Source organism: Embiotoca jacksoni, unplaced genomic scaffold (assembly GCF_022577435.1).
Source record: "Embiotoca jacksoni isolate LCO1_2020_lvr unplaced genomic scaffold, fEmbJac1.0.p SCAF_37, whole genome shotgun sequence".
Taxonomy (NCBI): domain Eukaryota; kingdom Metazoa; phylum Chordata; class Actinopteri; family Embiotocidae; genus Embiotoca; species Embiotoca jacksoni.
In genome coordinates this window covers 1,286,954-1,312,486 of record NW_027185389.1, presented here as the reverse complement: position 1 = coordinate 1,312,486, position 25,533 = coordinate 1,286,954, and the positions used below count along the sequence as shown (strand labels likewise).

Sequence of the window (25,533 nt, the reverse complement as noted above, 5' to 3'; positions counted from 1 at the left end):
TCATTATGGATCAAACGTTTAATGGAAAAATTAGTGTTAGGATGAGAATATGAATTTTTTTGGGGGTGAAAACAACTGAATGCAAACACAACTTTTGTTTTGTTTAAGAAATCTCCGCCAGGTAAATTGAATTTTAACTGGATTTTGACTTAAGTTATTTTAAAAAGACTGACAGATGTACAGATGGTTGTGTTATTTTTTTTTCACCTTGGTGGGGAAGTAGCGGCTGAACTTGAACTTCTTGAGGGACACGGTCATGGAGTAGGTGCCGAAGAAGAGGATGAAGGACATGAGGGCCAGGTCGGGGACATACTTGCAGGACTTTCCCACCAGAGAGCCTCCATACTTCAGACACTCCTTCTTGCTGAGCTGGCTCCAGTCCAGAGCTGTCACATTCAACTGGGATGGTGGTGGCAGTGGTGTGGAGGCAGGAGAAGGACGAAGACGAATGAAGACAAATGAAGACACACGGGGACAGAGTGAAAATTGTCATCAGTTGTAATCCACGGAGGACACGGAGAGGTTTTGATGGGACGGATGGTGAGAAACGAACAAGAGGAGAGAAAGAAGAGAGCAAAGTGGCTTGTTTGTCAGACAAGAGCTGGAACCTGGGTTAGCTGTAAACAAAACCATTTCATCTCTTTACTAGCAATGTTGTGATTTGGGCATCAAAACAAGCGTAATTCATTATGCTGCTGAAGAGCTAACGAAACCCAGGAAACCTTCAGCTTGAAATGCAAAAGCACCAAAATCGAGTCGAGAATAAATGAAAGTGGAAACAATCACTTACCCCAGAGACAGTAGAGCTGTTATCTGGCATTGGAACTAAACCATTGAAGATCATTGCAGCCACTGTTGTGTGAGGAAACAGTCGGGGAGGGGCGCGGGGGCGGGGAGGGGGGGGGTAATGAGAGAGAAAATGAAGAATGACGAGGAGAACAAAAGTGGGAAAGAAAAAATGCAAAAAAACCATAATGAGAATCCAGCAGCTCTCCGAGGCTCGTGCACACGAAACACAAAAAGAGGTACTCACTTGCAAAAGAGACGGCAGCCAAATTGTTTGTGCGTGGTGAAAGCAAACAAGAGACAAATCAGTTACAGAAATCAATGTCTTCAGAAATCACTGCAAATCATTTTCATTTCATCAACCCATTTTCAAAAAAACAGTAAACAGATTAGTGAGCAGCTGGGAACTGGTACAATTAAGGAATCCGGATTGAAGATGAATTTCATTAAAACCCCTTCAACAACATGAAGAATAGACTTTTGCCCAACGGATACAGGTTTATAATAAAAGGTAACAACTCGTCCGCCCTCCCTGGTAATAAACGGTGTATTATTGACACCGTGAATACATTACCTCAAATATATTTCTGTAAAAAAAAAAAAAAAAAAGTCCTCCATCATATAATGCTTTTCCCAGCTTCTACCAATAAAAACAAAATCAAGAAAAACTAAAAAATGTTACTTCTGGAAAAACTTATCAAAATTTTGGCCGTTTATGACCATATAGGGCATAAACGTCCCCCCCACCCCCTCCCGTCTCCCTGAGCCAAGGGGTGAACTCACCCGGGTCTGGGGCCAGGCACTCGCACTTGAACGCGGTGACGTAGTCGGGCTTGAAGTCGGTGTTGATGGGGTAGTACTTGAAGGAGCCCACCATCTTCTTGATGGCGTCGGAGATGAAGATGAAGGAGATGAGGCTGGAGAAGCCCTCCTCGGTGAAGCGCGTCATGTACTTGATGATGTAGCTGGCGTCCGTGGCGACCAGGATGAAGCACTGCAGGCAGGAGTGCATGCCGATCCACAGACGCAGCTCCATGTAGTCGATGCCGTTGCTCCTTTCGGAGAGAGATGAGGAGAAACACAAAACATCCAGCGGTGAACATCTTTACATATATTACCTGTACTTATAAAGTGGAGATATCAAAAGGGTGAAAATATCTTGGAAACACTTTTGACCGATCAGAATTCTCGTAAAGGGGGTTTTGATTATTCATTTGATATCATGGACCCAGCTGGTGACACCCTCCCTCCCTCCCTCCCTCCACCCCCACCCCCCCTCGATCGTCGCCGTGTTTGTCGATTTACGATGTAAATAACGATGTTGTCGTTATGTCCGCGGTTCTCTTGATGTCCTCCAGTAGAGTACAGAGGCAGTTACAGTGAGCGATAAGGTTCACGACGCCAACGGGTCAGGTACGTCTCCGACCACAGAGGCAAACGCGTCACATTAAAAAAACGAAAGAACCAGAAGATCCAATAAAGATCTCCGAGTATGTTTTGGTACCCAGACTTTTATCAAAGGTTATCATATAGTAATAAAAATAGAGTTAATATAAGTAAATCCATGGAGACCAATGGCAATAAAAATCCAGGACCAGCGTAACCTGCCCACCAACCAGAGGGCACGAGGAGCTGTCCTCAACATCCACACAAGTTGAGACCAATAAGCTTTTCTAAGGTCCCGTATTGGATCGAAAACAAGAATTGTGTGTTTGCAAAGGTAAAAAAAAGATAAATCAAATAGATACATATCTTCCAGTGATAAAACAGGATTTGAAGTTTCCTGTTTGTCACCATCTTATCAGCCATTCTCTCTTTATCTTCTACCCTTTACATTTGTTTTATTATTTTGTATATACGCATATATTGCACGTGATAACAAGGGAATTTTGATTGTTATTTTCTCCACAAGTAAAGTTAGGCGATAGTTTGACAGTTTTTATACAATTTTCGTAAATGAAACTTTGCTTGAAATTTCCTTCTGTGTGATATTTGTACAGTTGATCCTTCATTTCATATTTGAATGACATACTGGATCAAAATTCTAGTTATAAATACACTTTTAAATATGAGAAGGTTGGATGAATATTTCTTTTGAAACCCAGTGTTCATGTTTGAGCATCACTGGGCCCGTCAGCGGGTATCAGGCTGAACTCATTCTTCAGCTGTGACATAACATCTTTAGAGCGTGTGTTTCTGGTTTATGATATGTATTGATATTTGTTGAATATTTATAATTTCCGCTGTCTTGAATAATGATGATAAAGATGATTCTGATTCTTTGTAAAAACTGGTCTGTTTACATGGAGGATTTTTCGCTCTTGTTACATCAGAGTCAAAATTTGACGTAGTTTGACTTTATTTGTAGGAATACATTTTTTTGTCATGTTTTAACTTCTAGGTTATTACATTGAGATCAATTAGACCTTCTCCAACTGTCATCTGGATGAAGTAGCCAGAAAATGAAGGTAATGAAAAATCAGTGAATGTGGTTTTAAATTAAAATCCGAAGAAAATCAAAGCGACATATAACGTGTTACCAGAAACTCTTCAGTCTAAAGAGATTTCTGTGCAAATCGTGAATCTAATGATGAAGTGGGGTAGTAGCTCATCAAATAATACTCGTTAGGCTCACTTGCTGAATTCAAACAGGAGCTTTTCAAAGATGAGGATGGGTCCGGTGGAGCTGAGGATGATGAGGGGCTGACCGCTGAAGAGGCAGAAGACGGTGCCAGCCAAGGCCGTGCCCAGAAAACTCTCCATGACACCCTGTTGGAAGAAGGAAGGAAGGAAGGAAGGAAGGAAGGAAGGAAGGAAGGAAGGAAGGAAGGAAGGAAGGAAGGAAGGAAGGAAAGAAGGAAGGAAGGAAGGAAGGAAAGAAGGAGGTGGCAGAGAGAGAAAGTGAGATTAAATTTCCCCAAATTGGGAAATAATTTTTAAAAAAGCAGCTGAAAAGTGAACAAATCATACTTCAGATGGGAGGAGATGAAGAGAGGACATGGATGTGTGTGTGCTGGTGTGTTTGAGTGCATTAGGCATTAAACAAACGGTCAAGATGTTTTATTTCAGCTTGACAGGGAGTGAAGGAGTGCCAGTCGAAGTACTTATCTGGAATTACTCCTGTGTGTTTGTGTGTGTTTGAGCTGCTGCAAAGGTATTGATGCACAGACAGGAAAAAAGAAAGCTTATCTCGATAAACACAGAAAAAACATAACTCAAAAATCCTCTAAAAAAAATGCTCATTTACCAAGTCAGACGAGGAGAAACTCATATCGATGAATCAGCAGCATCACTCTTTCATGACGGAGCGGTACAGTGATATTAATGATGCTGTCTCGTAGTTTTTCTCACACATGAAGAAAGTCGGACGTATATTATCTGATTCTGTTCAAATCGAATTAAAAAGAGGAAAACAGCGTCCGTCAGTAAGGACTGACGATGTATCTTACGTAACTTGATAAATATGACGAATAAATTACTCGTCCCGAGCGGAAACCAGGAGATTTCAATCTCAGGCTGCTATACATGTCCGTGTTTGTATTTCTTGCACTGTGCACTAGTCAGCAGAAACCTGTTAATCAAACAGATAAGCCCCCAAACATACGTCTGTTTTGAAGCCTTATATCTAATTAACGGTGGGAATATTTTCAGACAAACCACATGAAAACTAATAAGAAGAAGTAACTTTAGTGAATGACATCATAATGACTTGAAGAATTGATATATTCGCTTTGTATTTCACGAGAGAAGTGGAATGGGAGTCTATGGAGCCAGAGCCTTTTTTGGAGTCAACCCCCAGTGGCCATCGGTGGTATTGCAGTTTAAAGCACTTCTGTGTCGCTTTTTTGACCAGGAAGCTACGTGCACTTTTATTTACGGTCTATGACTTAAGTGTATATCGTGTTTCTTAAGCCCCTGCTCTGTTGTTCTACCTGGTAGTTGTCGGTGGCATCTCCCAGGAGGCCTCCGAACGTGATGGCGTTGGTGATGCAACCCAAGTAGATGAAGAGGACGGCGGAGATGGACTGAATGTGGAATCCCTCGTAGATATCGCTCGGCAGCCACGGCAATTTCCGCTTTATGTCCAGGTACAGACCGCCGCAGAAGCTGTCGCACACCAACACACCAACACACACGCAGCGGTTAGGATGCTTCGCACACTCCACTTCTCAGCACAACACATGTTACTTTCTCTGTAGCAGGAGGTCGAGTGGACGGGACGCTCGCACAATGATTTCAAATGATATATATTCACACATGTAGGCAGGAGAGGTGTCGATTTTCTACAACTTTAAAAATCTCCCACTGCAAAAAATAAATAAATAAAAAAAATTTCACGATGCACAATTGTACCCATTGTTTCTACAACCCCGTTTTCAAAAGAAGTTGGGACCTTGTGTAAAGTGTAAATAAATAATGGAATGCAATGATGTGCAAATCATGTAAACCAGTTGCAAATAGACCAAAGACAACTGTGAAAACAACTGAGATATTTTATTGTTTTATGAAAAATATGTGCTTATTCAGAATGTTTACCACTGTTTTGCATCGCTTCTTGTTTTTACAACACTCTGTAAATGTTTGGGGACTGAGGAGGCCAGTTTCTGGAGTTTTAGAAGTTCAACATTGTCCCGTTATTCCCTGATATTTGATTTCATCTGCTCAACAGTTCGAGGTCTCCCTTGTCATTTTTTTCGCCAAATATTTTCAATGGTGACACGTCTGGACTGTTTATCAGCCGGACTCTTCGACTACGGAGCCATTCAGTTGAAATACGTGCAAAATGCGGTTTGACATTGTTTCGCTGAAATAAACAAGACCTTTCCTTTTCATAAAACAATACAACCTCTCAGTTTAATGTTGCCTTTGGTCTATTTTCAATTGAATATCGATTCACATGATTTGATTCTGTTTTTATTTACATTTTACACAGCGTCCCAACTTTTTTGGAAACAGGGTTGGAGCTGTATTTTTGTGTTGTATATCTATTTATGTTTTATATGTCTATTTATGACTTTTCATGTGTATGTACATTGAGAGCAAGTTATAACCGGAGTCAAATTCCTCGTATGTGCAAACATACCTGGTCAATAAAGCTGATTCTGATTCACTAATGAAACAAACACTTCCAAGTGCTCATTCTGCAGCGTCGGCATCTTTTGGGGAGTTTAACGAGTACCCAATAAATTTGCCAGATCTTGATTGATTCATATTCAAATTTCCCTTCCATACTGCCGGCATCTGGTCGCGTTCGAGCCAAACCTCCCAGTAGGTTCGCCACCGTGGCCCCGTGACTTCTTACCGTCCGGTGAACGCCAGCTCCTCTCCGAGCTCGTGCGGAGCCGGCATCTCCTCGTCCTCGGCCAGGCCTCCGCCTCCTCCGGCGGTACCGTTCATCTGTCCCAGCTCGTTCAGGGAGAACACCGACTTCCTGCAGAAAACACGCCACAGACGTAAGTAAATAAAGTTGAATTTTATTTGGTGAAGACTCAAAATGGTTGTGAATGTTGTTCATTAGTGCCACGGCAGCTTTTTTTTTTGTTGAAAGCTTTACGGTTAAACTCCGACCTTTTGTCGGCCGACGGGACTTTCTTGGGCGGCTCGATGCGGATTTTGGGATCCCATTCTCCGGGAGGAAGCACGATCACCTCATCCAAAAACTCATCTATGCCTGCGATGAGGTCCTCACGATCTCTGGCCTTGTAAGCTACATCACTGAAAAGCTGGGAGGGAGAAAGCGAGAACTTATTTCACTTGGCTTATATCACAGTGATAGAGATCAGTGTGGTGGGCTTTAATAACTGGGATTCGTCCGTCGTCTTTAAAACCTCTGGAGACCTATTGAATACAAATTGTGTAGGCCGTAACAACATTACAGGAAAAAATAAACACTGCCAGTCAGCTGCTAATCGTGGCCGAGAAACACAGCGAGTCAAGTGCACACGAGCATTATATTTATATATATATTTATAAATCAAAGGGCTGATTCTATTTGGCATCGACTCTGACATTGGTTAAATTTTGTAAATGATCACCACACCGAGTTATCGGGACTGTAAAGCAAAAAGAAACCAAAAAAACTGAAGAGAAACATTTTTTCTAATTAAAAGCAGCAGGTATCTGCAGCCTGGGGAGCAGAAGAATATTTTCCCAAAGGGCAGTATGTGGTGGCCTATAATGATTTTTTTTGATTTTTTTTACACTACAAACAGCTTGACTTGGTGTTGGTCTGTGAAACAGTCACTCTGAATGTGTTGGAGCCTTTTTTATTTTTGCTGTGCAGAGTTTACTAGGTTCACTTAAATCCAACTAATTGCGTATGGATTTTACAAGCGGCCTGAGCCGACATTATATTGGAGAATATCTTAAAGAAAACATTTAAACTTAAATTAAACTACTTAATAAGATAAATGTTTTACAGTTATGGTCAGCTGGTTTCTTTATGGACACATCCAGACCAAGCAGCAACAAACTGAGGCCATTTTTTCATTGAATAGATTACGAAAAACATGAGCATACGATCCAATTACCATGCAAGGGGGAATTTAAGGTAAATGATCATGTGCAGGTTTCACGTTTATCACACCTAGTTCAGCATGTTAGCGTGCAAATAAAGTCATGTTTTCAGGAAGTTACGATTTTACGGGAGAGCTAAATGGAAAGTGAAGGAAAGAAAATTAATCCTGAAGGGAAACTGAAACGTCTATGAAAATTGCCCCGATTACTTTCAGCTGTCCCTCGTTGTCCTTCCCTCCAATGTGTATCTGCGTACTCTCCTTCCCTCTTTGCCAGTTCACTTCAGTTGAACTGTCCATTAGTGGTGTTTTTGCTTGAACTTCCTTCTTTCCTTGTCTTGTATTGTGGGTCCTCTTTACCGTTGAACCAACATAACACAACCGTGCCTTGATTGTGACTAAAACACTTTATGGTATTTTTAAACTGTGCATCCAATTATAAAGAGGTTCTGCTCTTAAATGTGACCTCCAGTGTCTGTTAGTGCTTTTGGAAGATTGAACTCCTTATTAAGATGTCATATTATAACCACACACTTTACACTCAGTGTTCAACTGTGCCCGGTGAGCATGCTCTAATTGCTCCATTTAAAATAACAGCCTATTATTTATGCTATTGAAATAGCACCTTTAGCTTTATGCTCAGTGATACAGGAAACGATAACAACTAAAACTGCTCTCAGGAAGGTGAATAATAGTCCTTTGGGTGATTCAGACCGTGACACCGACAATGTCATCATGCAAAGGAAAGCGTGTCATGGAAACACCTCGAACACACGACGACAAAACACTTACATCATCCACCATGAGCGTTGCTATGGCTCGGCCGATCTCATTGTACGACTTGGCCTTTCCTTGGGGTCCCAGGAGAATGAAGAGGAATCTGCGGAGCGTTCAAACAATCGTGAGGCGCGATGTCGGTCGCGGGGCGACGAGGAGGCGGCGCGAACTGTCGTAGGCCAAAACGACCTACCTGGTGGGGACGGGGACCTCCGTCAGACCTCCGAGCGTCGTGGCCTGGGCCAGGCGGACGAAGGCCACAAAGGGTTTGCTGAGGAAATCGACTTCGCCCACGAGGACGTTGGACGCCTCGGCATCTCGGGGGATCTTCTTCATGAATTTATTTTTCAGCTGCAGGGGAAAAAAAACGGACGGGCAAAGAGAGACGACACGGTGAGACGTTTTCCTCGCAGTAGCAGATCGCAGCTTTTGGTGTTTTTTTTTTTTCATCTCTTATATTTAATTAATGCGTTTTTAGAACTGAAACAACGACACAAAACAAATAATTCATCGCAAACTTATTTGGAGAAGCATTTTTGAAGCAGAAATGTCAAAACATTTGCTGTTTTGAGCTTCTCAACAGTGATGATTTGCTGCTTTTCTTCGACGTATGTTATATTAAAGTGAAAATACCGACAAAACAAACACTTGGGAGTCATTTTTCACACTTTTTTTTTTTTTAAAACAACATTTTATAGAAAAAAAAAACTACTCACACCCCTACAAGTGTGTTTATTGTGCCATGATTTGCTGCTGCAGGGACCGGATCTCCCTACAGGGATCATTAATCCTCTCATCATTTGTTACGAACAGTGTTTCTAAACCTGGCGGGTGTCGGGAGGAGATAACACCCCCTCCCCCCCTCCCCCCGACCCCCTCGTGTTTTGTTACGTGAGCATTACAAAGAAATAAATAATCCAGAAAACAAGCGAATCAGACGAAACGAAGCTGCGACTCAAACGAGCCCTGACCTGTCGGATTGCATGTAAAGGTGCGACAGGAAATTGGACCCGCGCAACAATGACACTCGATAGCCGCAGAGCCCCCCCGCCCCCGCCCCCACCCCGTCGATAACCCGTCGCCCGAATACGCGGGCTACATGTGAGAGGCCGAGCACGCGGACAGGACAGCGAGATCCATGTTTTATTTCCCCCCCCCCCCACCCCCGACCTCCCCGGTGCCAGTTCAATATCGACACGGACAATGTGGCACAAATACACACGGTGACAAGCTACCGCTTGTACCATTGTCACGTGTGACCCACTGTAGGTCTGTAAATACAATTTGAGCGTCCACTCATAAGTGGAGCAACGGGAAGCGGACGAGCAGCACTCGTCCTCCTGCCGACCGATAAAAAAAAAAGCACACAGCCCCCCGCCTCAAAAATCTTTTCAAATGTTTATTTTGTATTTTTTACGCGTTAAACCTCCCGGTGAAAGACACTTAACCCCGCCCCTCCCGCCCCCGACCCGTCTCTTTCAAAGCCTCATTCGGGCGACAACAACAGCGACGACGAGCTCTCACGGCGGTCCAAACACGCGGTCGCACACTTCTTCCATCGCTCGCCGTCGCCCGTCACAACGCGGGAAAAAGATTTGACGACACTCGGGGCAGGAAGCTCTTTTTTTCCTCCCTCTCTCTCCCCCCACCACGCCGAAAGGAAAACTTCAATTGAATGCGACGCCCCCTCACTGAGAACACCAGATAGGAAATCTCAGCCATAATGGAAAGCAACAAAGTGGAAAATGAATACGCACCCCCGGGGGGAGTTATAAAAGACGGGAGTGCGAATTAAGCCGGTGTGTAAACACTCCCAGAGATAAAACACACCTGCTTCTTTTCTTTTTTTTTTTTTTTTTTAAACATATTCGATATGAGAATTTCATGTTTATACATCCGATATGGAGAAGATAATAATGAGTCTGACAGTAATAACTCACCTGGTCGGTGCTGGGAGTGTCGGCAATATCGTTCATACTTCTGCTCTGAGCGTGACCTGGAAGATAAAACGGTTACAACACTTCACATTTACGTACTTTTAGATCATTTAAGCTTTGAGAATGTTTTCATAAATTTAGTGCTATGACAGCCGCCATGAGGACGACTTTTAGGATGCTTATGATGCTCAATTAATTTCAATCAAAAGTTTATTATTATAGCACCCAAATCGCAACATAAAACCAAAAGGTGAAAAAAGTATTTTGAGGAAAAATTTATGATGAAAGGTAAATTCAAAGAAGTTGAGTTGAAATAAATGGTTGGAAATATCAAAGACTTGGGACACTGAGTTGTGATTATATATATATATATATATATATATATATATACTTCCCTATGAAATCATATTCATTTTTATAAGCTGTGGCAGTGATTTTGATTTAGTATGTCATTTTTTTTGTTGAGGTTGTCAAATGAGGATACGGTTGGACAAAGAGCGCAAATAAAAAGCAAAAAAAAAGACAAAAGTGCTATTTCATTTTAACCACGCTCAGTGTGATACGTAAGGCTGATTGATCGATTTTATTCGACAATAACGAGAAGCCGATGTGCGACTCGGCAGTTAAGGAGTAAAGCTTCCAGAAGGAAACTTGAAAATCAATTTTTAAAAAAAGGCAAAAAAAAATAATGAAACGAAATGAAATGAAATTGGTCGTGCTGAATAAAAGTTACAGCAAAGATCGCCCGCTTCGTTTTAAGATGGGAGAAGCTAAGAAAAAAAAATCAAAACACAACAGTTTTATCACACTCATTTTTGCTGAGATCGAAAATCTCGGCCTGCTGAGAGCTTTTTTTTTTCAGAAGCTGTTACTCCAAATATGTCATTTCACCCCCCAAAAAAGGCGACGAAGAAGTGAGTCAGTACAAAAACTATTTTGTGTTTTAAAGTGAGAGTCCAGTCAGGTTCATATTGACCTTTAACTGATAGATGTCAGTAAATGTGACCCAACTCAACTAAGACTGAAATGCAGAAACATTTAAACAAGTCCTCTTCTGATAAGCGATCAGCCTTTCGAGCTTTTTGAGGTCGCATAAGTAGGAATATACATTCATACATGACTCCAAAAAAACTGAAATATTAGCTCGCAGCCTCGTTACAGGTACGCAAAAATATGAAATAGTGAAAATCGCTGGATGCCAATTTGAGTTTTTGGCTTCTGGGATCATTTAAGTGCTTTTGCGCCAAACTGCACTCATGAAAATGGTCCAAATTATATTCAAGATATGGAGAGAATTAATTTTTCATTAAATCTGGTGGGGTTAAAAAATTTGTGAAATACCGTGAAAAATGGATTGTGTACGTGTCCCTAAGAGATGAATCATTGTCGTGTCTGAATAAATGCATTGGTGACCAACTGCATGTTCTTTTTGTGATTTTTTTTTTTGTTTCTTTAGAAAAATACACTATAAAAAAAAAAGAAGAAAGAAAATAGTCCAAATTCTAGAGATTTTATCTGTAACTTCCTTCAAAAGACAAAACCAACAACGTGTTTTTGTTTTTTTTTCATAATTTAAAACCTGACCCTCACGCAAACGTCCGTAGTTGGCCGCTTGCTGTTTGACTCGGATGTCTTCCGTGGATCGGTTGTAGTTGCTCACCGGCCCCAGACCCATACTCGACCCCATACCGGGCCCCGCCGGCCCCGGTCCGCCTCGGGGCGCTGCGGTCCGACCTGACGGAGGAGGGTGGAGGAGGGTGGAGGAGGGGGAGAGGGATGGACAAAAACAAACACACAAGGTGATGCTTTGTGATTCATGGAGCGGTGTTTGTGCCCTGCGCTGATGAGATGTGGAAATGCTACGGCGGTAATTAACTCATCAAACATTAATACGTCCCCCGCGGAGGATGTGAGCCTCGTCGGGAGCTCGCTCGAAGGCGAACGGACCGATCGCTGACGAAGAAAAAACAAATTGCTCGATCTCAAAGGGTCTAACGGTACGTGTAGTATTATCGCTCGTGGAAATAACCCAATATTTGGTCACAGCTGTAGCATCGGTCCCGTCGGGCGTCGTTCAGGCGGCGGACGCTCACCGGTGGAGGCGCTGGACTTCCCGATGTCGGCGAGCGAGCGGTGGATGGGCTTCTTGGTCTGGTGTCGATGCTTCCTCAGCAGCACGAAGCTGATCTTGTCTCTGAGGTCGGGAGATATCATACCTTCTTCTATCTGTCTCTCGATGATGTCATCTGGAAAATAAAAAGACAGATAACATCAAATGCAATTTTACACGTGAAATGTAGCGGTACCGTGGTTTTTTGCGGTATTATGAAGATATGAAGTCACATGTCAGATTACCATCGAAACGTTTAAGAAGCACTTTTTTCCCCCGCTGATGCTGCGTATGAGCGTCAAATTGTGTTCGTACCTGAAAACTTTTAACTGTAAATCATCATCATGTGGATTTTTTTTTTCCTGGAAAACTCTCCACGGCAAAGAGGTCAATTGTTCTTGGAAAAAAAAAGTTCAAATAAAAGAACAGCGAGGCTCGTTTTAGTGAACTGAGAGACTGAGAGGCTGATTGAGGGATGACTACGGTACGCGGGACACCAAAATTCACTCCATTGATCTCATGCTGGAGATCGAATGAATTCAATTATGTACAGTGAATGACTTCAGCTGCAACATTTTTATAGTAGAAAGATGACAGGTGAAGACAAAAATAAAAACTTTTCACTGAGCTAGTTTTTTAAAAAAAAAATTTTTTTACAGAATGTGATAAAAAATAAAAAAAAAATAAAAAAAATAAAAAAAACAAACTGTCTGTTAGCCATGTTTACATATGTTTTAAATTTTTTGCTCCGGACAGCACATAAATGCATCTGAAGTCGTGTCCGCCGTATGCTTGCCGTTCAAGTTGTAAAAGCACCGTTGCTAGGCAACTGCGACGTGGACGGCGTCTAGAAGCCACAGGGGGCTCACAATTTAGCAAGCTAACAGGCAGGTAACGTAATGCAGGAAATGCAAAGTCCCGGAGGGAAAAGATGAGGCCGTCGGGAAGATCGACATCTTCCTCTGACGTAGGCTATTATTTAAGTTACGAAGCTCGACGTGACTAAAATTGTAATATATTAGCTTCACATCCAACGAAAAAATTAACTTCCGCGGCCTCTGCGATTTCCGGAAAACGTCAGCGGACGCGTCACGACTCGTGACCTCGAGGCTTTTAGAAAATCTGGGGCCGTTCGTGTGGACTCTTCTCGTGCACGCGATAAATACGACCGCATTTGAACGCAGCAACACTATTGATACTTGGTGAAATGTCAATAACCATCTTTGACCAAACCAACATAAAAGGTATCAGTCGCAAACTCTCCAGTGAAGTAGTGGAAAATGGAGGTTTATACATCCAACCAAACAGGGAAACACTGTAATTGTAGTTATTGATTCTTTTCCGATTGATCATCTAATTGATTAGCTGACCGCTCCATACAGCTTCGGGTTTTTTGCCGTTTGGCGAGTAGTGAACGTCGATATGTACAGTAACAGGAGGAAACGTTGAAAGAGGTTGTCGTGCTCAGAGTCACTCATTCAAAGTTGTAAAAAAAATTAGACAGTAATTTAGTTCAGACTGTGACACCCGACTGAAAACAGCTAGTGAGAAGTTGCTCGTTGAAAAGTCGGACTTATCATTCACATTTAATGAAAATAAGAAAAAAAAGAACTCGTCATTTTGCTTAATATGTGAAGCCGTGACAATATTTTTTTTAAGTTTGTTTTCCATTTCCCAGGCGTGCACTCAGAAACCAGGTCGTACGAAAGTATCACAGCTGTTGGTATTCAACCTCTCATTTGGTAAACTGAGGCTGACGGTGCGTTCAGAAGCAACTAGGAAGAAGGAACGTCTGAGTTTTGACGTCCGAGTGGGCGAACACACCAGAACGAATGTCAAACTAGAAATGAGCCTCTAAGAAAGATGTTTTTTTTTAGAAGTTGGTGAAACGTTCCCAGTTTGCTAGTTGTCTTGAATAATAACTGCAAAAAAAATGGCAGCGTAGAAATAATATTGACCTCATGAGCTCCATTTCGTCCCTGTGTTGGTTTATATGGAAGATGACACGGTAGTTTGAAATTCTTCTGTATTCAGAGAACATCTTGTTGCCTGTTTGTTTGGGAAAGTAGTACATTTCCTCCAATTGGGGATTTTTCCAATTCCCATTGTGCTCAGAGCACCAATACATAAGACTTGTGATTCATTTTAGGAGGTACAAAGTGTGTCCAGGCTCAGTAAAAAAAAATGGTTTGGTGTTCGCTGGCGTCACTTCCAGTTTGAGCAAGTTCACTTGTTTATTTTACTTTTTGGTACTTTGTAGGGAGAAAAACATGAAGTGCGATTAAATAATTTTGTTTTGGGACAACCAGGAAAAAAAAAAGGCTGATTTCAAGCAACAAGATTATAGTTAACCTACTTGTTAAATCACAAGTTAAAGAGACCTGACAACACCTGACATCGTCACATCTATGCCACATCCTGGGCGTGTCAATTTAATGGGCACTCCCAGGAAACGATATAACCCCGCCCCCTTTTTGGCCTGCAGAGCCTCTTTAATTCTTTTTTAATTCTTTAATTCCACTTCATTGTATTTGTTTAATATTTCATATGTTTATTAAATGTCTTTATTATGACTTTAGACATCTATGGGAAAACCCAAGTTTGTGGACGCATTAACTATCTAAGTTAAATCTTGTTAATCTTATTTACTTACTCGTTCAGCGATTTGTTAATGCTGACATTTGATTTGATATTTCATGTATTTATTTCATCTTTGTTTTTGAGAAAGAAATCATCCAATCATTCAGCCATCCCTCCTTTTGTTAATCCTGAACCACCACATCAGATGTTCAGTGAACCAACACCACCACCTTCACTAAAGTTATTTTACTACTTTGCAGGTGAACATTTTTACACAAAAATCGGGTTAGATATAAAACCCAACGTCGACAGTAATGCGTAGATTCTGATTGGTCGATTTACACGATTAAGTGTGACGTCTCACCGACTATTTGAGGCAGCGAGTAGCCGTCCAGATCCAGCAGCACCGTCCCCGTCTGGAGACACGTCCTGAGTTCGAATAGGCTGTGCAGGGACAGCGTGGACACGTGGGGTTTACTCCACCTCTCGCCTCCCTCCTCCACCTTCTCCTCGAACTTCACCCACCTTGAGCAGCAAAAGAGAGACAGAAAGGTGTCACGATTTGGTTTTAAAATCAGGATTTTGTTGCCAGACTTCGTTGTAAGCAGACGATGCAGTGAAGGATTGACGGTTCGTCCATCGTCTGATTGGACAAAACCCCGTTTTTTTTTTTTTTCTTTCTGTTGTCACAACCTCCAGGTTTTTAACTGAAAATGTCATTTCATGTGAAAACATCCAATTTTATCCAAACTATCTGACATAATCAGTTTCTGAATAATTTCAGGATGAGCTTCATTTTAGCGTTTTATCTGCAATCAGCCATTTACGACACTTTGACTCAAACTAGGAAAAATATATTAATGATGGCGGCAACACATTTCATCACTTCCGTTATTATTGACAGTTAGTTGACATGATGTTACACAGATGTTTAGCAAGTCAATGAAAAATAATTATTAATCCCGCATTGGGGGAATTTTAGTCTTCACAACAATTTAGGAATACAGGTAGGAAAAAGATAAGTACACAGAAAGACAAATTTACATATACCTATGCAATAATAAGAAATAATAGAATAAAAAACTAAATTGAATTACTGTATTGCTGACAAGGCTGCCATACTTTCCTGAACGGTCTGATACTGTATGTGTTGTACCAGCGGATATAGTCAAGATTTCAGTCTTGAAGCAAAAGCAAAGCAACACCGTGTGTGTGTGTGTGTGTGTGTGTGTGTGTGTGTGTGTGTGTGTGTGTGTGTGTGTGTGTGTGTGTTGTGTTTGAGTGCAGTCGTCCACCTGGCCGACTCCTTCCACTCCAGCTCGTCTCCTTCTTTCTGTAGAGTGTCCATCTCGGTGAAGAGCGTCGGCGTGGGCAAGTCATCTTCCTCGTTCAGGATGTAACGTAGCCTCTCGGCCGCCGGAGACACTTGACGGGATGAAGGAAGGTCTTTGACAAATTTACAGTTTTGTAATATCATTTTTTTTTTACAGTTTTAAAAGGCTATAAAAAGGGAAAAAGTAAGCAACAAAACGACTTTTTACACAAACATTTAGCATTAATTTATAAAGGTAGAAAGTTATATTGGAACTTTTGGTAATATCTATATAACAACCAGCAATTTTCAGTGAAATTTATTCGTAAGAATCAGGTTCCAATAAAATATTTTCTGGTATTTAAATGTAGGTACGGCCATTATGAAGCCCTGAGTCACTATGATTATATTGTGTTTTAAAACATGTAGGCTGGAAAATCAAGTGCTGACTGTTCAACCTCTTTTTACTCTTTAATTACACAAGAAATAAGTTGTTTTACAATACTTTAAATATAAATTATTCCCGCTAGTTACGACTTCTTCTATATCATATAGTATCATTTTAATCCGCTGCACAGCACCTATTTAAATGTTTTATTAGTACCTGATTCATAAAATGAAATTACTGTTGTTTTTTTTACCCAATTTTCACCTGTAAATATTTGAATTGATTAAGCAGATTAAGTGATTAAGCAGCGTTAGGCTGCTCCATACTTTCTCATTATGTACTCCTGCACCCAGTTCACACAGAACTACCTGACTATAATCATCTAACCATGAGCCTGAGGTAAATACAACCCGTTCCATTGTTGAATTATCGACGTGGGGATTTGAATTGGACTCCGTGTTCAGGAATGCTGCTGCAGGGTAATGAGGTTTCAGCCGGTCACACAGTGCCGCTAACCGACTTTATGGACTTGTACATGCGGGGAGTCGTTTAATCCACCGCAACGTCTTTTATTCCCACACAATCCAAAAACAGCTGCATCGACGCGTAGGATGCAAGATGAAATGTGACGTTGAAAAACAGGTGCATAAGAGCACGCTGGTGTTTGACTGATCTTAAAAGGGGCACGAAAGGTGTTTTGTATTTGTACGTTCAGTAAAGTTGGGGAACTTGGAAGAGAGAGATTTCAAAAAGACCCCAAAGTTCAATAAAGCAATAAGGATGTTATTCTGACTTTTAGTCCCTCAAAACGAAGCGGCAACCAACAGCGACGTCACCCGTCGGTTTGTGAACGGCCGTTATGAAGCCTCGAGTTCGGATTTTGGCCGGCGCCATCTTTGTTAGTTCGGAGCGGTTCGGAGCAGGAAGTGACCGTATTTGGACAAACTGGGGAGAATCTGACTGATCTGATTGGAAACCCGACGATACTACGTCCCGCCCACCGACAGCTGTAACCTGACTGCACCACAGGCCTGTCAATCAAACAGATACCCCTTCCCCCTCCCCCAGAAACACATCTTTTTGAAGCTTATTTTGCAGTTAATAACGGGATTATTTTCAGATGGACCTCCAGAAAACGAATAAGAAGGAGCGACTTTAGCGAACAACACCGAGATAACTTGCGGAAAAAAATGTATTGACTTCATATTTCATGAGAGAAGTTGAATGGGAGTCTATGGAGCCGGAGGGTTTTGGGAGCCGACCTCTAGTGGCACCAGGTGGTATTGCAGCTTAAGGCACTTCCTCATCGGCCTAATTTTTCAGAGCCGGAAGCTACGTCCACTTTTATATACAATCAATGCTCAGAACAAATCAAGTCTCCAAAACATTGAATCCCACATTTCCCATCATGCAATTTAGCAGAGCGTCTTTCACGCCTTCGAATTCAAACTCCACACGCCTTAAGCTTTAGGTTAAAAATGTATCAACTAAAGGCTGCGTTGGAGGTTGATGGAGGTTGATGAGAGACAGCGTAGCCCATCAAAGCAACAGGAAGTCGTTTGAGGAAGTTCTCTCGCCACCGACTTACCCGTGCGGTTGATGTCTTGGAGACTGTGCTCGGCCGAATCCATGAGTCCCTCCTCGACGTCGATGTCTCTGTAGCGGTCCTGCTCGCTGTGTCTGCGGTCGCTGTAGCGTCTCTCCCTGTCCATCCCGGAGGCCTCTCGGTTCGACCGCCTTCGCCTGCGTTTGCGTCGATATCCTCGAGGTACGGGGACGCCGATGTAGATGGACTGATGGTCTGCGGGCAAAACACGTACGGCAAGACGGGAATTGAAGTGCAAATATAGGTCTTCGTGGTCAATTTGCCTTAATAAAACCACATTTTCTGTCTAAAACAGGCAATTTGATGACATGAATATTTGATGAACAGGAAAATACTTGAATGTTCAGGCTGAAAACGCTGGCAGATTATCTGAAGAGATCTTTCATTAACCCCTCACACTCAGAGGAGTGTTTTTCATCAACCTCTCTCACCACCTCTGACTAAATGTTGCTTCACAGCTTATGCGTGTTTATTACCAACAGCAGCGTTCTCTGTTGGCACGGTTACCAATGAAAGCAAAATGGGGCCTCATTCGGAGTCACCGCCCGGCTCGTACAATCTCTGTTTTACAACCGAAACCTCGATGATGCAAGTTTGATCATCTGCCGGCAATTATGACGTCGCTGTAAAACTAATTGAACACACGACTGCAGGTGGAATAACTAAACAACGGGGAGATGCAAAGCAATATAAGATGCTCATTCGCAGCCCATCAACAACAGTCAACCCTCATCTCACAAGATGTTACGGAAAAAAAGAGACAAATTAGAAATGTTGGTGCAGCCAATCAACGGCCTCGAGATTAAAAGACAAAGTGGGTGTAATGACTGAATTTCCTGTTTCCATTAGCAGAGGGCCAGTCTGTAAAAGGTCTACCGATAGATATGACACACTCACCCTCCTCGTCCTCGTAGCGAAGGTGAGAGACGCCCATCCCTCGGTCTCCATGGTCCATCCTGCTAAAGAAGAAGGGGAGACCGTTTTGGGACATTTTTGTGTTACATTAAAGTGTGCATGTGTGTTTTTAAAAAAAAAATAATATACGTGCATGTTGCAACGCAGTATCGCAGTAAAACGTGAAATAGACACGTCGAGGCACTACGGAAAAATAAACGTGGTATAGACACGCTTTGGGCTGTCTAGGCGTGAAAGCTACACGTTTTTTGTCTCTGGAAGACAAAAACGAAACCTACTGCAATACGTAGAGCCATTTGATTTACAGGATATTAAACTTATAGCTAAAACACGCGACATTTACGTGCGTGTATGTTTCACACTTTCAAAACGTGTAACTGTCACGCCGAGGCAGGCCAAAGCGTGGTTATTTCACGTTTTGCCGTGATACTGGGTTGGCGTACATGTTCGCCCCTGATGTGTCCTTTCTTCTGCAATAGTACATATACATGTCACCTCTGTACATACAAACATACATACGTGTGTGTGTGTGTGTGTGTGTGTGTGTGTGTGTGTGTGTGTGTGTGTGTGTGTGTGTGTGCTCTATATATGGAATCTAAAGCCTCCAGCAGCAGCATCCACCAGCTCTTGTTCACGGACCTGCATGCGAGGTTGAAGCACAGATCGATTTGGAAAAATAATTAACAGGGTGACAATCGATGGAAATGTGCATAATTAAAACAAACGCGGGGTTAACGTATCGCACGTGGCACCGATTCACACACCGACGGCCACCAGGACCATTTAAGGCCATCCTGCTCCTACTGGTGGGGGTGGAGGTGGGGGTGGTTACAGCGAGGATACGGTTTACATTCACTGTATTATTTCCTGAACTGTGGTTACAGGATTCGTGCAACTTGAACTTGAAACGTCAATGATACAAATATGTCCGCAAAATGCGGAGCTTTTCAGTTCCTGCATTAACGTGTGTTTCAGGAAAACTGATTAAAAAAAATGTTTAAAAAACAGACGTGGTTCAGTTCAGAGCGGCAGCCTGACAAATGTAAGGCTGGAATCGATCAATACGTTTTTTTTTGCCCGCCGGGGGAAGAGAACTTTAAAACAAGCATACAGACACGAGCCGGTTGTATCACAACCTGAAAATATAAATGATTTAGGTTTGTCTAACTTTGTCTGCCTGCTGAAATGAGACCGAACCGAACCAGCAGATGTAAAACAAATAATGCACCTTTAAAATTGAAACGACAACAAATAGCAGACAACAAAACTACACAAAAAAAGCGATGAAGATTTGACAATAACTGTCCAAAGCAAAAGGGAATAATCCGTCCTGATCTGTGACTGAACCAACAACCAACATCTGCCAGTAGAGAACAAATATATACATAAAAAGACGCGTTCTGACACTCACAATTAAGATAAACTGAACCTCCAGGCCAGCAAAGCAAAGCTCTGTTTTCTGGATTTTGGATGGAATTAAATGATAAAAAAAAAAAAAGGAGTCCAGTGTTTGAAATCATTGCAATTAAATCAGCTCTGTCTTTGTTTCTGTTTCATCTGTTTTGAAAAAACCAAGGCAGCTCATTTCCAGTAAATTAGTAAAGTACTCTTTCAGATGTTGCATTTGAAAAGAGTTTTTGTCTGTTTGTTTTTTTTGGTTTTCTTTAATAATCACAACAGAGTCTGTTTTGTTATTTCCCATCACGTCTGCTTTCTAAGTCCAAAGCAGTGGGTTTTTTTTTTAAATTTCCTTTTGACTTGCCGCTTGGTGCATAATTGCTCAATTTGACACGACACCCTTGAAGACCATCCCCCCGGAGGGATGAGAGGTGTAGAGTGTCTGGTGGAGGGTTGACTTTAGCCCAGCAGAGCCCTGCTTGAGCTACTGCTGTGAATGTTTATGGCGCTGGCTTCCTGCCTTCTGTAATTAGCGCTGTCACATCAGTGTCCTTCACACCCAGTGGGCAGCTGGAGCTGCAGCCGTGGGAGGGCCCGCCTCACGAGCCGATCGATGGGCTCGCCCTGCCTCCCGACCACCCCATAGAGACACGACACACACACACACGCACACGCACACACACACACACACTTGTACATAAACATGCATACGGGATTGGTGCGCTCATGTGCCTGCAAATGTACAGAAGTCACAGGAGGCCAAATGCGTGATATCGTGCCCTGGCGAAAAAAAAACAAAAAGAAAAAAAAAAACTCCCTCGCTGTAAAAATGAGTTAGAAAACATTTGAGTTTTAACGTGATAATTTCAGCTTCAACTGAAGACAATTCAGAAAAATTAAACATGCATGAAAAAAAATTAAGTGATGTTAGACTACTTTTAAGGAAACGGGTAATTTAAGTGATTTAATTCTGACACAACTAATAACTTTTAACTCATTTTTTTTTTTTTTAAACATCAAGCAGAGTAAACTCATGCTGTAGACACGCACACGCACACACACACACACACACACACACACACACACACACACAGCCCAATCCCTCAAACGTTTGAGGTATTGCGCAGCTAGTTAAAACTTTAAGTGTTTTTTTTCTGATATACGTGCAGATATTAAATTGTGTGTGTGTGTGTGTGTGTGTGTGTGACCAGACTTATTAGGATAAGTGGGGCTTATTTGCGCCTCACTGACTTTAAAGAGATTGCTTCACGTCCCATCAGCTTCTCACAAAGTTTTTTCAAAACCTTGTTCAATCAACTTTATTTTTTTCGCCCCCCCAAAGATGAGATGGTGTCACATGAAAACTGTTTACTTGGCTGTGTTTTGCAGAATCAAAGCAAGAAGCGTTTTTTTTTTTAAGGGACGTTGATCACATGCTTACTGTATGTTATTGGTTTTTTTTGTTTTTTTAATAAGAACAAAGTTACAGCCTCACATTTGATCTACAGACTTTAAATTCAAAACTATGACACCCTGTTTGATTTAAAGACGAAACAGGTGTGTGCGGAGCTCCACCCCTGCTGCGACTCAGGATATTAGACATTTAGATTTTTGAGGTCGCAGTCCTCTGAACTTCCTGCATACTTTGGCTGCTTTGATTTACATATTCCAGGCTTAAACCCGAGCATCTAAACGGCACCTCTGACTCGACAAGCTAAGAATATTAAAGCGTAAGACGGGAATGAGACAGCCTTACCTGGATTAGTTGCGAGCTGGAACGACAGAAAGGAGAAAAGGCCTTCGCTGCTCGCAGGGTCGCATCAGTGCAAACATACCAGTGGATCTGCGACAAACTATCGAATGGGACAAACTCGGCGACGAGGAAAGCTCCTTTTCTATTCGTCTCTGTCTGTATGGCTGACTGACTGGCTGACTGACTGACTGACTGACTAACTGGCTCTCGCTCGGTGACTCTCGATCACGATTGGGTCAATAACGGGCAAACTAGGACTCGGCTAGAGAGGCAGGAAGTTGTTTCCATAATATGGTGAACACCCAAATCACTGATAGAAAATCTCTAAATATAGCGCACCAGCTGGTCAATTTTGTATAGCATTGTGGAAAAAGTGATAAAGGAAGTTGCAGGATGCAGCTGGAGATAAAATAAAAAAAAACATATACAGGATGGATTTAGAGGTGGAGAAAAGGATTACAGACCTTATCTGGACAGTAAAGATTGTGTTTTAATCCAGCTTTTACATCAGATATTTTTATTGACTGTATAGCTGGATGTTAACAAAGTATTTGATGACAACATTCATGTTTAAAGTATGAAAAAAAAGGCAGACTGAAAATCAGGCCAAACAGACCAGACCGCTAATTTTGTAGGCTAATCCTATATGTTGATGTGAAAGGTACCAAAGTAGTTTTAAATTTCAGCCACTATGTTCATCGAGGAGGAAAGTTATCCAGGTTACAAAATACTGAAATAAAAATCTGAATATTGAGGTTTTTTTTTAAGCTATGCTACGGTAACAAAAACATCCAAAAGCAAAAACACATGCACACAACGATACGCACAAAACAATTCAACAAATGACTTTTTAAAAGGAGGATGTCTCTGGTGAGCTTCATATTCAAGCATCAAACATATCAAAAGCTGCACTCGCAATGTACAGAACGTTTTAGTCGTTGGTATACCGTCGACTTTTTCTTCTCTTCTCACAAGCTGCCGCTGTTTTAATCCAGTTCTGCCCGCTCGCTGAGAACTGCATGCAGCTCGCAGGACAGCGCACAGCTTAAAGAGGAAAGAGGAGAAACTTGTAATGATTAGGCAGGGATACTGTTCAGGTTCATCGATGATTATAAATGATGGTCTGTAGTTTTAGAACATTTGGAGTCCTCTATGTTTAGCAGTTCCTCCATAATGCTGGACTGCCCCAATGTTTTTTGCCAATGTGTTTTTAGGCATAATTTTTTTTAAATATCTGGACTAAAATTAGTTTTTTAATGCAGACAAATAAATGTGGGATGTCAAAGTTGATCATATAAAGTATGTCCTGATAAAACCATTTAATTCCCTTCAAACTTTGATTTGAAGTGTCATTACAGTGTTACGGAGGATGAATGCATTATTTGGCAGAACCGATTGCTGCTGCCGACTAATGCTTCTCGTATTTTCAGGCTGCATCGTTACGAAATGTAAGAAAAAAAAAGCATTGTTGTGTTGACAAAACCATTTGATTCACACATGTCCAGAAAGAAAGGGAACAGTGTGGATGCATTATTCAGCAGAGGAGTATCTATTTACATACATGCAATTCTCAGCCAGCTGGCAAAACTCGGCATAAAACCTGCAACCTTTTCTGCCCTCTCCATTTCAGGTTATCTGGGTTTATCAAAACGACAATAAATAAAACTGCATTACCCAGGGGGCACCAAGTGGCACTCTCCTGTTCCACCTTTCACTTCCATGCTTTTCTCTGCCAGCTGCTCGTCCAAGTAACATTTTATGTATTATATGTTTTACATTTAATGTTTTTATACAACCATCTATAGTCTATTGTAAAGTAACATTGACAAAAGTTCCCTTAATTTGCATTGCCCTAAAAAAAAAAAAGTGTCATCATACAATGATATTAATAAACAATGATAAACTTTATTTCTATAGCACCTTTCATACAAGAAATGCATCTCAAAGTGCTTTACGGCAAGAAAATGACATGCAGTGTTTCACGTAAAAACAGATATAAATGAACATTAAAAAAATATAGAAAAGAAATGAGATGCATAAGAACAGATAAAATGTATAAAATTAAACACATATACAGATCCATACGTTTTATATGTTGGTCTGACGTTTCCCAGGTTGCCACATCGCCAATAAAAGACAATCTAAAAGCATGAAAAGACGATTTCGACCTAAATCTTCACCACAGCCTGATTCAAACATCGTGGGCACAGCCGCTGCCTGCGTCGGCCGGAAGTCGCCAGTGGTTTGTTGTGAGAAAAGAAAGTTGCTTCTAACTTTCTCTCTGAGACATAATTTTACATGTAAATATAGCCGAAATCACAGCACAGCTGTTGTCTTTAAATGACGTGGACGGTGATTGTTTAAGACGACGTCGCGGTTATAAAATGATAAATTAAGCAGTGCACAGCAGCAGCTTGGAAATGGCTTAAAAATGACGTGCTCGTTAATATAGCGTTTTAACGGGCCGCGTTTTAGTCCCTGTTTTATGTTGGTCCCGTTGTCTGACAACGGAAACAGAAAAATATGTTCATGAGAACAACTTTACCTGTAATTCGGCTGAATAAAATTAAAGTATATGTCAGCACAAAAAGTAGGACAGAAGCAACCAGATGTAAAGGACTTACACTGTAGGTAAAATGCAACCATACAAACCGCCCCACTTCAATCCCTTGAAAAAAAACGGCCAAATTTTAGATTGAAAAATATTGTCAGCAATGCAGTAAACTTACAATAACGTTGACTCTACAATGACACAGCACAGTTTTGAAAGTCAAAAACAGCAAAGAGCCTGCAGATGTAACACCTGCAATTCAGTTTCACCTGAACTTATTAATTAAGAGAAACATTGTTGATTGTCCTCCCAAAAAATGTCTAACCCTTGTTAAATTTATATTAAATATTCAATGATAAAATACAAACCTCATTGTGGCTGTCTCTCTGGAGGTCACAGAAGAAAAAAAAAACGTCTGTTGGCCGCCACTTCCTTAAAGTTTCAAATTAAAAGCCCTCATTTCAAATAAAAAGCTTCCTTTGGTCCAGTTGAGATTTTGGCTAAAATGGTTGTCTCCTTGATTAAAAGTACGTTTTGAACATCTGCAATATCCCCTAGTTCTTTCCTGTAGATTCAGAGTGGAATACTTTATGATGATATTATGTTAATGAGAGGGAACTCCCACTGATTTTAAGGTGCATACACAACTGCACCTACGACATTGCAGCAAAGTGAAAGTTGTACCTTGATGCCTGAAGTCCAAGAGGTCCATAAATTCATTCCTGTTATGATACCACTGGCCACCAGGTTGAGGTCATATGTTCCTATTCTTATTTTCATAATGCTCTATATTACCTTTATTCAATAAAAAAAATATATATTTCCAGAGGAAGTAACTCTGCTGTTGCCTTTTACTGGGAGCCACAATGTCTGATGGTTACTGTTCATAATAATAATAGAGGCCA

The 25,533-nt window shown here is 41.4% G+C and overlaps 1 protein-coding gene across 1 annotated transcript in view; it reads right to left on the bottom strand.

Annotated features, from left to right (window-relative positions):
* slc4a5a (solute carrier family 4 member 5a) overlaps positions 1-18,966 on the bottom strand; it is a 28,699-nt gene extending 9,733 nt beyond the window's left edge. Inside the window, exons 1-16 of the mRNA XM_069166131.1 lie at positions 18,909-18,966; positions 17,994-18,206; positions 16,001-16,130; positions 15,070-15,230; positions 12,109-12,261; positions 11,606-11,749; positions 10,019-10,074; positions 8,272-8,429; positions 8,094-8,181; positions 6,355-6,509; positions 6,089-6,217; positions 4,719-4,893; positions 3,422-3,555; positions 1,570-1,841; positions 791-825; positions 208-399 (exon numbers count right to left, since the gene is read on the bottom strand). Of these exons, the coding sequence (XP_069022232.1) occupies positions 208-399; positions 791-825; positions 1,570-1,841; positions 3,422-3,555; positions 4,719-4,893; positions 6,089-6,217; positions 6,355-6,509; positions 8,094-8,181; positions 8,272-8,429; positions 10,019-10,074; positions 11,606-11,749; positions 12,109-12,261; positions 15,070-15,230; positions 16,001-16,130; positions 17,994-18,206; positions 18,909-18,966 (2,253 nt within the window). The remainder of the gene's footprint in view (positions 1-207; positions 400-790; positions 826-1,569; positions 1,842-3,421; positions 3,556-4,718; positions 4,894-6,088; positions 6,218-6,354; positions 6,510-8,093; positions 8,182-8,271; positions 8,430-10,018; positions 10,075-11,605; positions 11,750-12,108; positions 12,262-15,069; positions 15,231-16,000; positions 16,131-17,993; positions 18,207-18,908) is intronic.
* Positions 18,967-25,533: the final 6,567 nt, after the last annotated feature.